Source organism: Podarcis filfolensis (genome assembly GCF_964270895.1).
Source record: "Podarcis filfolensis genome assembly, chromosome: 5".
Taxonomy (NCBI): domain Eukaryota; kingdom Metazoa; phylum Chordata; class Lepidosauria; order Squamata; family Lacertidae; genus Podarcis; species Podarcis filfolensis.
In genome coordinates this window covers 58,339,422-58,356,921 of record NC_139608.1, presented here as the reverse complement: position 1 = coordinate 58,356,921, position 17,500 = coordinate 58,339,422, and the positions used below count along the sequence as shown (strand labels likewise).

At 40.6% G+C, this 17,500-nt stretch overlaps 1 protein-coding gene and 1 long non-coding RNA gene across 28 annotated transcripts in view; one reads left to right on the top strand and one right to left on the bottom strand.

The window, feature by feature from the left end:
- The window catches only part of LOC310763987, a 141,820-nt gene that overhangs the window by 46,303 nt on the left and 78,017 nt on the right, over positions 1–17,500 (bottom strand). The window lies entirely within an intron of this gene.
- The window catches only part of EBF3 (EBF transcription factor 3), a gene marked incomplete at its 3' end in the record, with an annotated part of 186,100 nt that overhangs the window by 138,748 nt on the left and 29,852 nt on the right, over positions 1–17,500 (top strand). For all 27 annotated transcript variants that reach the window (XM_083616942.1, XM_083616944.1, XM_083616936.1 and 24 more), the window contains one exon: positions 323–449. In XM_083616942.1, coding sequence (XP_083473068.1) covers positions 323–449 — 127 coding nt within the window. The remainder of the gene's footprint in view (positions 1–322; positions 450–17,500) is intronic.

Genomic DNA, 17,500 nt, shown 5'->3' with positions numbered 1-17,500 from the left:
ATGGAAATCTTCCAGATTCAAATGGGCAAATTAAAAAAAATTACCAGGAACAGGTTTAAGGAAACATATGGAGACAATTTTCATATGAATGATGCCCTGTGGCCTTTCCTGCAAACTAAAACCAAGGATCATTTGCAGATATTCTTTCATTTTAAAAAAAAACCTACTGGTACCCTGATCTTACGTTGTGACAGCAAGACAGCAGCATTTTGATAAGAAGGCCCAATTTAGACCCATTTGACTAATTACATCAAATTGACAAGTGTGAGTACTATCACTACAATCTTGACTGAACTTACGTTTACTGTATGGTTTTCCATAGCTGATAACACCCCACGCCATCAGAGTCCAAACCCCGCCACGCCACATTCCCGGAGTTGTTGAAGTAACTCTTTCCTACAAATCCAAACAGTTCTGTAAAGGTGCTCCTGGACGGTTTGTCTATACTGGTAAGTGTAAAGCTTCTTTGTTTCTTCTAATCTGTGTCTTGCATACTTTAATAGTGCAGGGAATTAAAACATTTTCATGTTGGTACAGTCACATTAGTAAATCTGTGAGCCAGTTCGAAGCAATGGGTTAATCTCAAAAGGCACCTTTAACTCTGAAGGTGCATCCTATGTTCGGATAATTCCACATTTATTTCAAGAAACTGTTTTGTATTTTCCATTACAAGTATGCTGTAATATAAAACAAGGGATATTATTGACAGTTTAGCTGGAAACGTTAGGCATGAGCTCAAGTTCTGCCAGAATACTCTTGTATAAACATACATGTACCAAAGAATGTCAGGGCAGTGGTCAACTAAATACTTCCATGAGTGGAGTGGAACGACTTCTGCTGGTGCAATGGGACTTCCCCCCACCCCTCTCCTCTCCATGTGTACACTCTGTGCCATCCTGGAATGTTGAGAAGAACTCCCAAACAAATTTAGGGGGTCAGGGGGGAAGGTGAGGGAGGAAAAGTCCTGTTGCATAAGCAGGAATCATTCCACTCATGCAAGGATTTTCTTAAGCACTACATTAAACAAAATCCTCAGATTTTGTTTTTTAAAATAAGGAGCACAGACCATTCCTATATGCTCAGCCATGTTGATAGGGACAGATGATTCCTATATCCACAGTATCTCTCCTACAGACCTTGGGTTAAATTCGACAGGTGGACAGAGTTGCCCACCTTTCAGTCACTTGGCATCACTATGATGGTAGGTGTCCTGTTTTTGCTCAAGGAGATGATCAACTATGTATACCCCAGCAATCGGCTGATAGTTGGGTGTTGCAAAGCACTGAGCACATGGCAAACCCTCTTTGGTCAAGCCTCATTTTTACATACCCCACATTTGATGTCATATGTGGAGGCTAGGTAGGTGTGGCTTGACCAAAATAGCCTTGTGGACCAAATGAGGAACCATGCCAGGACTGCTTAGGCTGGAGGGCTGGAGGTTCCCCACTCTTCCATTATGGCATTAACAACGGATTATGCCCAGATTTTGTAGCCCTCATGGTAAATAAATAATTTGTTAAAAGCCTTTGTGGGTACAAAGGTGGACTTGTACCTCCCTCCACTAAAAGACAAGGCAGCGTACATACACATTGTGCTGGTTTTAACCCTTGCGAGTACGTTGAAATGTTACTCAAGCTATTGTAAATCCCAGTGGGACTATGGTGATTCTGCCTGGTATTTCATGCTTACATTTTGAATGAAATTAATGAGGTGCTCTGAGATACCATGTTTGGAAATACATTTTGCTACTGAACAACAACAACTTCTCATGACGCAAAATTTGGAAATAAGGACATGTGCTGCAATTAATGTGCTTCAAGTTTATTTATTTATTTAAAACGCACGTAATGGTAAGGTATAACAATGCCAGAGAGCATATTTTTGAATTTTTTATCACTAATTTGTACATAATCCTTTTGACATAAAAAAAATGAGTGCAAGAAGCTTACTAGACTGAAAAGATGAATGTGTATCAGGGTCATACTCCTTTACTAATATATCCTACTGACAATGTCATCTGGAAGAGATGTAATCAATTTATATGTACAAATGAACTACATTTATCTTAAACAGACACTCCTTTGCTAGTTTATAATGACTGTGGAAAATACTAAAGCCTGATAACATAGAACTTGCAAAACATGTTGCTCCGAAGTAACAGGTTTGTGACATAACTGAAATGTATACTAACTACCATGGTACAGTTTTGTATGCCCACGCATTCTCGTTGGAAAGCTTAGGTGCACATTGTGAGGTGGTATGGTGGAGAAGACTCTACAATGTCAGTCAATGTGCATTGAATTGGATGTAAGATTTCAAAGGTTGTAAACCCTAAGGGGGAGGGAATCCGAAAGGAGGTTCTACCACCTCATGCTACACCCAGTTAGACTCCTTGTTTATTTAACATGACTATATTATGCACAGAGAAGTGGTTCATAACTCAGAACACATATTTTTGGACGGCTTTATTATTATTTCTGTAAACCACTTAGATGTTTTCTTAAAATCAAGTGGTATATAATTTTTGTTAAGTAAAATAAAAATAAAGGTATATGAGCACCAACCATCTTTCGACGGTCAGGCATGTACGCTACAAGTATCAGCCACAATCCAACACAGAATTAGGGAAGTTTTAGCCCCTGAAGTCAGGGCATTTAAGCATGCCAAATCTTCTGATGGATTGTGGCCATGAGCAAAGAGTACCAAGAAGAGAGCGCCCCCTTTAAGAGAAAATCTGAGGTTGAGGGAACTGAATAGGTTGAGGCCATTGGCAATTGTTATTATCTGGTCACAGTGCATCCTGACTTCCTAAAAGTTCTCTTCTTGGCTGCCTTAGTGAGACAATAATTAGTGGTGGCTATAGCGGTGAGAACTTTGGCAAGGTTTACAGCAGGGATATCAGAACCAGTTGAGTCTCAGTAGAACTGAGGTGAGTGGCTACTTTGGAAGTCCTTTAATAACACTCATTTGTTTCAACTGGTCTTTCTCCAATCAGTTGTAGTCCTGTTCACTAGATGGAGGCTGGAATACCATGTTGGAGTCTGTTTTTATTTTTGTGACTCTGTTTTTATTCTTGTGGTTTTCATTTTCTATATAAGTAATATTGATTTTGTTTTGTTTTAGTTAATACTGATTTCTTGTACTTGTAGTTTTTGTTAATATAAGCTGCTTTGGATGGGGTATGTCTGGAAAAGCACCATACAGATATTTTTAAAGCTATGGTCTTCCAGATGCTGTTGAACTACAAACCCCATCATACCCGACCAGCTGTTCTGAGCGGGGCTGATAACATCTGGAGGGCCATAAGTTCCCCAAGAATAGCCTAGTTATTATGATATATTAAGGAATTTTATATAGATGAAATGGCAATTAAAATAGAGGATATGTGCAGGTGTGGTAAACACTTTAGCAGACATGTTTCATGGTGGTTATGATGCAACACTGTAGTTTATGGATTTCTTTGAGTGTCTGATAACTAAAACATCTGAAGAGCTACTTATGTTATTAGCTTCCCAGAGCCTAGCTGGTTTTATACTGGGAGTCTATTCTGAAAATGTCTGTTTGCAAGTAGTCCTGCTTAGCTCTGTCAGGATACCTATAAGTGTTTATGTCGTGGGGTCCTCTCTCTTTTTCTTTTTTTTTTAAAGCAGTTATTTATAATCCTGATACATTAGCTAATGTAAATGGATAGTTCCACCGACTTCTGAGCACACACTAATGAGAACCTGGCCTCAGTCTTCAAAACTCAATAGATAAATGGAATTTATTGAATGGTTCTCTCCACATAAACTTTCATAGTTTTACAGTGTTTAAAAGTCACATTCTCATAAAGATCAATTTATTCTTTGTCCCTTTCACCAGAAGTCATAGGAAATGTTAAAGAACGACATTTAAGTGAATCAAAGTTACTAAAACTGCTGTGGCTGCAATTAATTTACTGGAAGCATAAAAATAAAGACTTGCAAGACTACACGTTTCAAATGCATTTTAAGGGGCACGGAAGCCTATATGGCTACAGAAAGTAAGAGGAAGGGTAAGGTCACAGCCTGTCTGACCTGGAAACTTCAGTCTGATTTGTATTGCCCCCAAATTGATGGGGACAATGAGATAATCATTGGAAATTACACTCACCATTGAAAACTGAGCCAAACTTCACTGTATTTCACAATATGAAAATTATGTGGCCCCATAAGAGGGAGGGGCAGAATCCCCAGGGCATCTGTTTTCCATCAGTGTCCCACCATGCTTGCAGTCTGGCTTGGCACTCTAACATTTAACCTTCTCAGCATGAGGTGGAACAAAGGGCAACAAGGCTGCAGAATAATGAAACAAGGGTGCAGTGTGGTGGAGAAAACTGCTTTTGAAAAGTACAGAAGTTGAGACATTTAAATGACGTGTGTGTGTGTGTGTGTGTACACACCAATATAAAAGTACCAGATTTTAAACACAAGGGAAAACAACAACACAGCCCCCCTGCACCAGGCCCTATTAGTCACATATAGTAAGATTGCTGTTCTGTTTCTCAGCAGGCTGAGAGGAAGGTCTATTACCATCTATCCATGCCTTTTTGCCTGCTGCTTTCAACTATTGTAAAGATACAATTACCTTGGGAGATTGTGGCAGTTCAGTTGATTAGCACGGTGAATTAAAAGAATGAGTCACAAATGACATGTCCAGCTCTTCTCCACTAGTCCTTGGAATTCCCAGTGTACCTCACCCTTGTTGTAAGAAGGTCAAAAATTAGAGAGACATAACAGTTTTCAAGCAGCTAGCACTTAGGAGCAGAATTAACAATCATTCTGTATGTAATTGCCAGTTAGTAAATTGCCTTCTAGACTGTAAAATGCAATATAAACTGGTGGGCACCTAAAATTAAATTAATGAGATATTTGCTGCATTTAAAAGTGAACAGTGCAAATTAATAATTGAGTGCAGTACTTGTTTTAATATTTGTCAAGTAGTGTATCACTTGCTTGTTTAATGACAATTAAAATTGTTCTTACCTGAAAATAAAATTCTTGGCGTATTTAAATTAAGCAGCTTTCTGCAGGTTAGATTCATCATTTTACTTACTAGCAGTCATTGAAGGTTCTTAAATTAAATATCTGAGATTACTTTTTAATTAGATTATAAGCATTGCAATGTTATTTGATTACGGCAAATTGTGATTTGTATGCTTCTAAATGGAATTATGTTGCAGTTAGTATTTTTTTTTAAAGCATACATTTGAAACTATGAGGAATCATTATGTATGTTGTCTTTAAGAAAACAGTAGTATGTGTACACCAGTTTGGGTGTAAGCATGTCACTATTTTGCTGGAGTGCATTTTACATAATAGTTTCCTGGTGGGCAAAAGAAAACCATGCCAAGCCGTATCTCTTTCAGCTAAGTGTTTTGCAGCCCATTTCTTCCCTCCTCCTCAGTTTGGTTAACTTTTGTTCAAGCAAAAAAGAGTACAGGGATTCAAGTATCACTTGCAGTACACAAAACCCAATTGCAACAACAAGGGTAAACATATCCAACACCAAAGCAGAAAAATCTGAATGCTGAACCATTTCTAGGCCTTTGACACATTCACTAGTTATCAGAATAACAATTATTCCTGCACAAAAAACCCCATTCAGCTTCAGACTTATGAAATGATTACACAACAAGTAATCACTCCTCTTAATAGACTACTTATGTGTAAACAAAAATGCATGATACTCCTATGCTTGCTCAATATTGCAGGGAGGGAAATATATTGTATTTGTAACTGTATTTTTGTTCCGGGTGCTCCAGGGTTAACCATCTGTATATTTATCCATTTTAGCTAGTACACATTGTTTTTAACCACTTCACCCTATGAAAAGATCTCACAAGCTTTGAGCATTTAAGGATCTTCCGTGTAAATTCCAGTGTGGCTTTGTCAATGGGACTGCTACACTGTGTTCAGAGTCAATAGCTCCCTTCCATCACAGCCAACACAAACTAGCTGTCTCATAGGTCAGTGCTCTTTAAACAAATTACTTGTATCCACAGAGCAAATGATTGTTAATTGCCTCCCACAAATCATACTATTTTTACTATGCTAAACTAAATGCTAATGCCTTAGTTAAATTCAAACCACCTGATAATTTCTTGTACATATTCAATTATAGTTCTTAACCACAGAACTTTGTCATCATGAAAAATTATTAATAAAACACAGATAATGAATGGTTACCATTGGTTGGCTAGCACTTAAAAAGAACACTTACTGCTGTTTTGGCATTCCTAGCAATTCTAATTGTCTCCTGCTTGCTTTTTAATTCTTTCACAAGGCATCTTTCTCTTTTTATAGTATTGGTTATTTATTGATCAGGCCAATAAATCTGGACCAATACAATTGCCAGGAGGTCCTTAAAAAGTGGGACAGATATTCTTATCTTTTTATCAGGGTGGTTCTTTCTAAAATGTTCTTCAAAACTGATTGGCTAATTTGTGGCCCTCCCCCCCCCAGACAAAACTGTTACAGCCGATACTTTAATTTTACTATGTTTTAATTTTAAAACAAACAAATATTATGCTAGATATAGCTTATCTAGCAAAAAACATATTTTATAAAAGCTGAGATGGGAAGATTCTGTTTAGAGACTGAGATTCTGTTTAGCATTGTCTTTTCATTTTCAGTACCATAAGCATTTCAATTAGGCCGGCAATAATGGAGATAATTTTTTTTGATTTGGTTTCCTATCACACTGACAATATCTTAAGATTGCATAAAACAGCTCATTTTAAACCGCTGCAGTTCCAATAAGTATAACGTGGTCATTGTTGTCCCCTTTCTTTTCTGTCTCAAAGGAGACCAGAAGAATGAGACATACCATTTGTGCTATTGCACAAGTAGACTATTTGTTCTAATCAGTGACACCCATTTACTAGAATTGCTTAAAATGAACTATACCTCATACAGAAATCGCACATTTAGAGTGTTCCATTCATCATCTGAAAATTGAGGGCCAGTAAACTTTTCTGTTCCTCCAGCGGGATCATAGACATGCATCAAAATGTTAAAAAATGATTGGTGAGAGAGAACTGTCACCCATTTATCAAAGAAAAGGAACATTATTTGCTAATTTCCCAACCAAGGCAGTGACAGGGTGCTTCGTCTTTAGACCCATGGTGACCAACATGGCCTTTTTGTTATTAGTACAAGTCAAGCGCTTTTTGGCTGTTGCTAACAAGACACATTTGTCTATCATCAGAGAGTGCTTTATTTCCTCCACCCCCCCTCCCAAGTAGCTGTGACCAAAGTCTGATCTCTGCATCACAACTGGCTCCACTTCTCCAGGTTGTGGCAGCACTGGGTAAAGGAGGAACTTATAAATCACAGAGTTTCTGCATGAAGGTGAAGTTATTGACTCTGTGGTACCAAAACTGACAAAATAGAACGGCAAGGAAATACTCATTCATCTCGCCCTCCCCTGCCCCCAAAGGACAAAAGGGTCATTTCCTTTTACTCAGTAATTGATAAAAATATGATCACATGCATAAAACTCTTACTTTGTTTTCACTTACTTTGTTTTCAACTCTTACTTTGTTTCACTTTTTCTCCCAGTTCTTCTTTCCTCTCTACTGTGCCTATGAAAACATCATTACACGGGACAAATGAAAGACACACTATATCAAACAATTTGTTAAAAAAAGCATTTTTGTTGAATAGGCATTTCATCTTTTCCTTCAACAACCCAAGGTTTTGGCTACTGAAAACTTTTACACATCTTCATAACTATGTGGTACCAGGCGCTTCCAAAAATTGGTATTACACAAAGCTTAGCCCAAGTCCCACCTTAGGCTCCTTCCACATAAGCCTCAGTTCTGCCAGTCAACTCTGCTACGCACGCACACCCACCCACCCACCCAGTGGTTCCAAACATTTAGAAATAAGGGCAAACTTGACACGATGTTAAATGCAGCTTTGCACTCAACATACAGACTTTTAAAATGCAAACTGCATCCATGGAGGAAGAGAGGCTGATAATCAACAGGACCAGAGCAGGCACGGGGGGGGGGGCAATGTACCCCATTCCTACTTACTGCATTCCCAAGGAAAATGCCTCCTCTGAAGCTGGTATTTGTTTTGTGGGAAAACGCCAGAGGGGCATTTCCTACTAATCCAAACCACGCCCACCCACTGACGTCACTGGTGATATCAGCAGGAGGACATGGTTTAGTCCTGCATTGACCATGTGCCCTCTTTCCAGCAGTGAACAGGATCTCAAAGTCAAGGCAGCAGGATTTAATCCCTGTGCAACAGATGATGAGTGAGGATTAAAGTGCATCTCTAAAACAGTTTGAAGCAGCTGCTACACTTCTGCTGCAAGTCAGTGGGTGGCAGCAACAGTGGAGCAAGAAAGAGAGTCCCCCCCCCCCCGTCACCACCACCACCCACCCTTCAAATTGGGTGCTTCAAGCAGCACTTTTGAGAAGCGTTTTAAAGCGGCCTCCATGCTCCCGTTTCAGCTAAAATGTGGTTGTGTGGATTGCCTTATAGCACTCTTTGAAGCATCCACTTTCCCATGTCCATTAAATGGGAGAAAGGAAGTAAACTGCCTTAATGGACTAGCTTAGAGAACAAAAGCTGCCTTCCGTCTTATTTTTGCCACTTCTCAATGGTGTAGGCAGCCCCAATTGCATAGGTGTCAGGGACTAGCAGAATGCACTGAGGAAAGCAGGGCTAGAGTCCAACTCCAGAGAGGCAGGCAGTGGCCGGGGGGGGGGGGGGGCTGTACCAGCCATGAGGCGAGAATCAGAGGCAGGGGGAGTTTCAGAGGTGGGGGAAGAGGCAGGCCAGGCTAGTGAAGGGCTGGGTGCTTCCACACTGTCTCCCAAAACAAGGAGAGAATTGAAGTGGGAAGAGCAGAAGCAACTTCCACGTCGGTGTAGTCTCTGGCTACATGCATGCTGCCTGTTTGGGGCAGGGACATAAAACTGGCGGAGTGGTCCCCCGTTGCTCTGACTGCTTCATAGAGCACAGACTTGGGAATAGCTGCCTAGATGCTAGACTTGTGTGTGTAGGTCTCCAGAGCTGTAGAAGCAGCATAAGTTATCTTTGACAATAAAGAGTTAACTCTGTCGTGTGCATTCGTTGGCTGGGAAGCACCCTTGGCAATAGGCTCTAGAGTTGTGGTGTTGACCCCATTACCCAGGTTAGACTACCAAACTAAAGAGCCTCCATTGGATCATTTCCTAGACCCTGGGTGGGGAACCTCAAGGCCAGGAGCTGAAATGCAGTCCTCAAGGCTTTACTATGTAGCCCTTGGGAGTCTCCCCAGATCATTCCACACTGTACCTTTTCTACCCTCTTCTTGAGTGTTCTTGCTGGGCTGGAATGTGTTCTATAACTTTGATAATGCCTTTTTCTTGCCTGAATGGAGAGATGTGTTTGTTGAAACCTCTGGATTGTGCATGTCTTGCCTGTGGCCTTTGTACAAAGGCAACAGCCACATTGGTTGCTCTGCTCATTCCTGCCACTGGTCACACTTTTATGCAGCCCCTGGAAGATTGCCTGTGAGGGAATGTGACCCTTGGGCTTACAAGGGCTCTCCACCCTTGTCTTTTCCTAAGAGAAAGATAAATTTCCAATTCCTTCCTGTAATGAGTTTAAACTATTTGTTGCTGAGACTCTGGCCTGAGCCCAAGCACATGCAGCACTGCTCTACATTTGGAGGTACCTATCTACCATTCACATTGTTGATACACATTTAGAAAGGAGGAGAATTTGAATTTGGTTTCCTCACCTCCAAACAGCACTGGTTATTATCCAGCTGGAGCCCCATGCATGGTTCCGAAAATAAGAATAGTGTGTTTTGCTCTAGGTCCTAAACGTCACAATAAAGTATTGGGAAGTGTGCATTCAGCACCTGTTTGCTCCCATGATTCTCAGTTTAGCACAGGATGTGCATGTGGAAACCTGCTTCCATACATGTGTTGCCTTTGTTACATCAGGGCACTCTGTACCATTTTCACGGTACTCTTTTGACTGAGGGCAGAATGGGACTCAAAATATCTCAAGGACTACAGCTGCAGGCAGCAGAGGAATAAATCTTTCATGCTGCATCCACTCAAGGGTCAGCTGGAATTCAGTCTTTAAAAGGTGGTGCAAAGCACCAAATACAACAAATATGAAGACAGACAAGCACAACTATGGTTTGCATTATTAAAATATATCTCAATTAGTGAAGCATCTTGGAGTATTTAATACTTAAAACAGAACGTATTGTTCACTTTGACACAGTAGTCTTGTTTCTGTACCCTATTGGAAAAATACTTCTATCATATTCGCAAAATGATAAATAATGTTGGTAAATATTCTGCCACATTAGTGAAATGTATTCTCAAAATGCCATGCTCCTTTGTATTAACCTAAATATCAAATGCTAGTAGTTTTATGCCACAAAAAGAATATGTATGGTTTTAGTTACTATTTGGATACTACTTCTATCTTAGAATTATCTAACTGTTGTAGCATCATTAGCAATGCATCAATCCCTAGGTAATAGTCTTAGTGTTGTCATCCACTAGGAATTCAGAATTGTGTGGTCTGTTCAAACACTCCTTTGGTTCTGAAGTTCAAACTGTTTCTTTGCTAGAGACATCTGGGTGAATTGTTGATTTTTTTTGTTAATATACTTGGTGGAACGTTCATGGAAAGCCTGGAAATGCAGCAATATAATATGGTGAAAAATATTATATAGTGAAAAATGAAAACATGTGCCCAATTCTTCTAGGAGGTAGTGCATTGGGAGCAGACTTCCTTACTCTTATCCCTAACTGCATGAGGAACCATTAGTAGAAATAAGTACTGTGTATGTGTGTTGTTTATCCATGATCCAGCTACTGCAGCTCTGTTAGAAAATTTGCATTAACACCATTCATCTGTTTGGGAACTACACCTTGCCATTGTAACCTACTCCGTCCACCCCACCCCCCCAAGATGATCAAGGCAAAACGATATGCATGTTGAGTACATGCACTAAGTATGTAACCCTAAACACTTTTACTAGTAAGCCCTGTTGAACTTGTGGAGACTTTCTTCCAGGGCTTTTTTTCCCCAGCCGGAACTCACCAGAACTTAGTTCCAGCACCTCTCAGGTAGAGTTAGGGTTAGCGTGCATGGTGAGTTCAGGCACCTCTTTTGCTAGAAAAATAGCACTGTCTTCCTTCTGAGTCAACATGCATAGGATTGTGCTGGAACACTTTGTAGGTGACAGTCTGGGAGGAAAGGGGCGTCTTGCTTGCTTGGACAGAGGCGGAGGCAGGCTTGGGCTCCATCCGCCTGCCCGCGTGCACCTTTGAGGAAGCCCGACCCCACCCTTCTGGTTTGTGTGAGTTGGAGCAGTATGAAGGCCTGCTCAGCTGTAGGGATGGACAATATATCTCAGCTGCTGCTTCCTCCCCCTAAGGTGAGACATTGTGATATATCAGTATATCACAATATTTAGCTGCTGATATATCATGATGTTGAAAACCAGGTATCGCCCAGCTCTAGTTATATAACAATATGGAGAGGGAGGGAACATATTTGCTGAATTATTATGAATGTAATTTTTATGAGGATCATTGGTTTATTTTGCTGTAAAAGCCGGTCAGATTTAAAAGGATTAAAATCACTTCAAAAAGCTGACTTGTGTCAAACTGCACATGACATTAGTCTCATTGTTCTGTCCTTAAGTGCAAGGGTTTGGGTTTTTGTTGTTATTTTAACAAAAAGCCAGCACAGAAGTCCTGATCTGGATCAGCACCTTAAGACCTCTTGTTGTAGAACTGATCCAGACTGGGCCATGTGTGCCTCCAATTTGCATCGCCCCAAAATGCCCCATTCATTTTATTCATGCCCGATTCAAATAGCCTTCATGCTATCTGTCAACAACACCCTGCACTTAGAAACAGAGCTATGTGACTAATGCCACTTTTAGTTTGGCCATCAGGCTCAGGCTTTAGCAGGCCTCCATGGAAATGGAGTCCCCATAGTTGAAGAAAATCAGCAGTAAAAACCTCTTCATGTGAGGCCCCTTGTTCGCATGAGAACAAGGAATCTCTTGTTCTCTGGATTGTTTCACAACTGACTCTCCGTTTATCTCAGGAGATCACAGTGTAATGTAGGGAAACTGGCTATAGCTATGTTAAGCCTAAACTATTAGATACTGCATGAATTAAAACCCTAACCCTGGACCTTGACTTGTTCTCGGAAAGCAATATGAAGCCAGTGCAAATGCTGGAGTGTAGTACGCTTCTGAAATCTCACCCCAGATAGGATGGATGCTGAATTCCGTACAAGTTAAAACTCATGAAGAGGCATTAAGAGCAGTCTCAAAACAATGCAAGAAAGCACAATAGGTCCGAATTGTTCAAAGGGGTTTTCAGCCTTTACACCAGACAGAGCTGGTGAAAAACTTGCCTCATTACTGTGACAACCCGGGATCCCTGGCGTTCAGGGAAAGCTGAAGGCTGTGAGTTCAAGCAGCTAAGAGACAGAAGTTAGTTATCCCAGAATAAGGCTGGGATAATTAGCATTAAAGTTAGCTTTTTAAAACTAAATGAAATTGCTCCAAATGAAAAAAGAAGCAAGACTGAGCTTTGCATACTTCAGCCTTTGACTCTACAGTACAATATTGATAATCAGTGATGAGTTGACTGTACCAGCTTTAGACTTCCCAGATTACCATGTCACAAACTATCTGGACAACCTCAGCCACAAACCTCTCAAACCTAGTATTAAAATTGTAACTTTGGGTGCAGAGGTTTATGGCCACTTCGCACACCATATTTTTCACAAGTCCACAGAAAATATTTTACATGTATCCATAAAAGTCGGGAAAACATACATTTATGAATGCCTGTATTATGCAGGTGAACATGTCATGGGTCAGAATCAGCTGTGGTTTGGTTGTGTGTGTGCATTGGCTACCATATAGTCTGAAGCAGTCCTTGGACTTAGCTATATTGATATCACTACTATGGACACCATCTTGGATCAGTCCAGGGCTACTTCACACATTACATTTCTATGTGAGCCCCTTTGTTTTAAGTAGGTGCATAAAATGGAATGCAATTGCCACATATACTAATCCATGAACTGTGATTGGCTAAAGAGTGTAAACTTGGTGGCATTCATGAGTTTTTCTCTGCATCATGAATAACGTTGGCCTGTTCCTGAGAGCCAAAATTTGTTGAATGTCTTTGTAATAGGCCAGAGGATAGCTTAAAATAAATTATATATGTGATCAATAAAAAGATAATTTAAGCAGTAAGGCTACTGGGCTCAACTGATTTGAAAAAAACAAATATGATAAAGTGGAAGCACCGTATGTGTTCCATGTTGAAGGTGGTGCTTAACTGCTATTGTACTTTTGTCAAGTTGAGGCAAATTTTAAAAAGCCTATCAGTAAATGTTGGTACGGGTGTAATTCTGTGAGAACCTATATACATACGTGGTGAGAGTGTAGGGTGACCCAAACTTTAAAGCTGTGGGTCTTCTAAGAGATAAAGAGATACTGGCTATGGTTTCCCACATCATACACTGCAAAGATGCCGGCTTCCTTGTTTATATTCCCTGATGCTTTGCAGCAGGTGGCCTGTAAAGCTTTGATTTGTTGTGGCTGCTGTTAGAATTTTCTCCCCACTGGTGCTAGCCCCTCTCAATTAATGTTGGGCCATTCATTACATTTGTTAAATCGTGAGGGTAATGCCTCCAGACCACTGAACTCATGAGCCTTGCTTTGGATATACTTAATACCACGATGGTAAAGGAGCTGGTTTATTTGGGCATGATAGTGAGTAGAAGGACTTTGTTTCAGATGTCCTGTTTGTTTATTCTGCTCAGTTGGACTACATACTACCAGAGAGTGCTTGGTTTGGTTTTATTTTGCCTTTTATTTACTTTTGATGTGATTTGTTTTGTTTGAAAATGTAAATTAATAAGTTCGTTTTAAAAATATGCAATAATATTGGCTTTGGACTAGATACCAAGTTGTTTAGATTTCCTGCTTGCTTCTGTTGTTTTTATAATCACTAGGATAACCAGGTGACACAAAGCCAACAACAGAACAAGAAAAAAGCAACATAATGTTTATTTATTACAAGGAGCTCAAACTTATGACTGGCAATGGAGATTTTCCTACACGAGGACCTTACTGTCAATTATAGGTTACCTAAAATGATATCTCAGTTGACATATGACTTGATAAGTTACTACCTAGATGGATAACTTTCCATGCATTTAAAAAAAATTACATTTTTAAAGCAAGAACCTTTTTTTCATTTGAAAGCACCTCCACATAAAAAAATCTCCATTCACATGGAAAGCTTTCACATGAACATTAATCTCTTTTTGATTTTCAAGATTTCTAGATGCAATGGGGTCAGTGGTAGAGCATGCAGAAGGCACTTAGTTCAGTCACCAGCATCTACAGATAGGGCTGGTAGAAACCCCTGCCTGAAATTCTAGAAAGCCACTTCCAGTAAGTGTAGACAATACTGAAGAGTGGACTAACTCAGAATAAGGAGATGAGGACAAAGCCCCCCCCCCCCGGCCAGGAAATGACACATAATTACATTCTGTTGTGGTCGATTTCTACTATATGAAGACTGTAGGCAAAATTGAAAATTAAGATGTCAGTGTTACTAATACAGATAATAAGCTAACAGCCTGTGATACGTAATGAGTAGAGACTTAAAAGAAGAAGCTATAGATACAAGTCCCTACTCTTAAATCACACTTGGTGTACTTGGGCAAGTCATTTTCTGTCAACCAACACATTTCACAGGGCAAGTCCCAAGATCCTTGGAGGTGTCCTTGGGGGGGGGGGGCGAATACAGAATTCCTGCCCTCACACCTGAAAATCTGAGATCTGTTGCTAGCAAAGCAGTAGAAGCATCAACAGAGACTTTGTGAGAAGAGGAGACCAATCTACTATGTCTCAACAAGCTACCATAATACTCAGGAGTTCTGATAGATATGAGATTGGTCTGCCAGCTGTTGTGAACTGGCCATACTAAGGTCCTCCTTCAAAAGGTATAATGCCAGAGTGTTGATCTCACTCCCAGATGCTCAAGCAACTGCTGAGTTTTTTTCTAAGCCTGCAGACACCCAATGCACCCGCAGACATATTCATTCATGAGAAAGATTCCTTTTTGAAGTATTCTAAGTGTTTTTGTTTTATTTTCTTTGCCCTAAAGAAAGTGCTGGCTAAAACACACTGGGCTCTTTATATCCTTCATTAAAGTTTCCCATATATTTCAGCACCATTTTGAGATTTTGATTCTTTTCCCCCTTCTCATCTATCACTCTTGATATTTTCTTGGAGAGCTGATAAATCAGGGCTCACTGGCTAGCCCCAGGATGTACCCCATGGACATTGTCTCCAGCATCCAGGCATCTGTTGTGGACATTTGCCATCTGTTGCAAACTGCTGAAAGCATCCCACTATCTGGCTTGGGTGGGAATCTGGACTGGTATCATTCCTGATCCTTCTTACTTCCCTGTAATAGGGTTCTGTCCTTCCAGAGGTTGATATAGAAGTTCCCTTTCCTGTATATTTGGCTGCACTCCAGCTAAACTTGAATGTCCTCAACTCACGTTTGGAGAAATAAATGAAGTGTGTTTGCCTGGCTTTCTGACATAAGCTATGAAGCCACATGGAAACTAATGCTGTATCATTCTGATGAATAGCATCCATGGAGGACTCTGTCATCAAGGCCATACAGAGGGAAAACAACCTTAGTTGAAAGAAACCTGCCTAAGCCACCATGTTTACTTTGGGCTTGTGGAAAAAAAGGAATTGATCTCTTTGGGAAATAAGATATCGAGTGGCTCTGACGTTGCGGTGTTATCTCTTGAGTGAATTCCAGAGTGTGAATGGCTTTGGTCAGTTCTGGAAAGTACTTGAAGGGAAGTCTCTGTTCCTGTGTTGGATTTTGTCTCTTCTAAGTGGCCATCCTTTTTTCCTGTGACTGAATCTTTCTGAGGCTAGGGTGACCAACCCGATTCTCTCCAGATGTTGTGAACTGAGGCTTTCCTCACCCCTAATCATTGGGCCATGCTGGCTTGGGCTGATAGGAATTGTAATCTACATCTGGAGGGCACCATGTTGTCTATCCCTGCTCTGAGGAATTTGCCATGTGTGAAATGTCAGTAGGAATGTGGTGTGTCCCATCATCTCCTCTGTGTATTTGGGGTTACGTGTAGAGAAAGGATGTTTCACTAGGGTGTTTTGGGAGGCTTGATTGTTTTTCCATCCCCTTTTCCATCCAAAGGCAAATCCCTGAATTCTTTGGGGTACTGGAGAAAGAACAAGAATTTCAGCTTGAGAAGTAAGAATACCAGTGTCACCCTGTGCCTGCCGGCTGTGGCACCTTGACTAGGATTTACAGTGCACATTTGTCTTGTGGAACCACAGAAAGTGAAGAGTGAAATCTCTGACAGGCAATTTCCTTTGCCTGCTCTCCTTTCTCTAGGAACTTTGTTTTTGCATGTTGCCCACATAAGCCTGGGGACAGTGAGGAATAATACTTGGGGCCCCTTGGAACGGCCCAATTATTCAGTGGTCTCCTGGCCCTGATCCAAAGCCATGAAGCTCATTCAGCCTAGGCTGATCATGAAACTGAAAAATGGCACCCATTACATCTGCAGGTGCTATCATTGTGCCTCACATGGTTTTCCCAATCATCTTGAATACTTCTTTAGAAAGGTGAGATGTAAATAAATCAGAATTAGCAATGCATGGTGTCATCTGCTGGTCTCTAGCTGGGCAACCACTGTTTCCTTGCTTCCTGAGAGGTAGAGGGGAAGTAAGCAATGCTTGCAGCTCTTATAATCTATTCTCTCCACTTCCATGCAAATGTGGGGGGGGGGCAGAGAGAGCTTAAAATATTTGCCCAGAAATGTGTACTGCCTGAAGTGCCCTAGCCTGGAAAAACAGGCTGTTGGCTTAGTTTCTCACTCAGCATGGTTCAGTTACAGCAATCGCCTCTCCTTGTAGTGAAGACAAGGAACAAATTGCTGCTCTTGTAGCAGTTCTCCAATTCATAACCCTGAAAGGGTTGGTGAAGGTGGATTGAGAGCGGATTTGCCTGTAAATATACTACTCAATACAGGCCATATCGGAGATATTGCAGGTTCATCTACACAACACTACAATAAATGATCGCAAAAAAAATGATCGCAAAAAAAATGTCATCCTTTGGGGGGGCACCCCAGTGCATGTAAAAGTTACGCTTACAATATACTGTAGTCTATCAAGTGTGAAGTAGTATTATGTTTTATAAAAAAATGTACATTCCTTAATTAAAAAAATAGTGTACTGCTAAAAAAATGCTAACCATCACCTGAGCCTTGAGCGAGTTGTAACCTTTTTGCTGATGGGAGGATCTTGCCTTGATGTTGATGGCTGCTGACCAATCAGGGTGGTAGTTGCTGAACTACAGCGTGGCTGTGGCAATTTCTTAAAATAAGACAACAGTGAAGTTTGCCCTGTC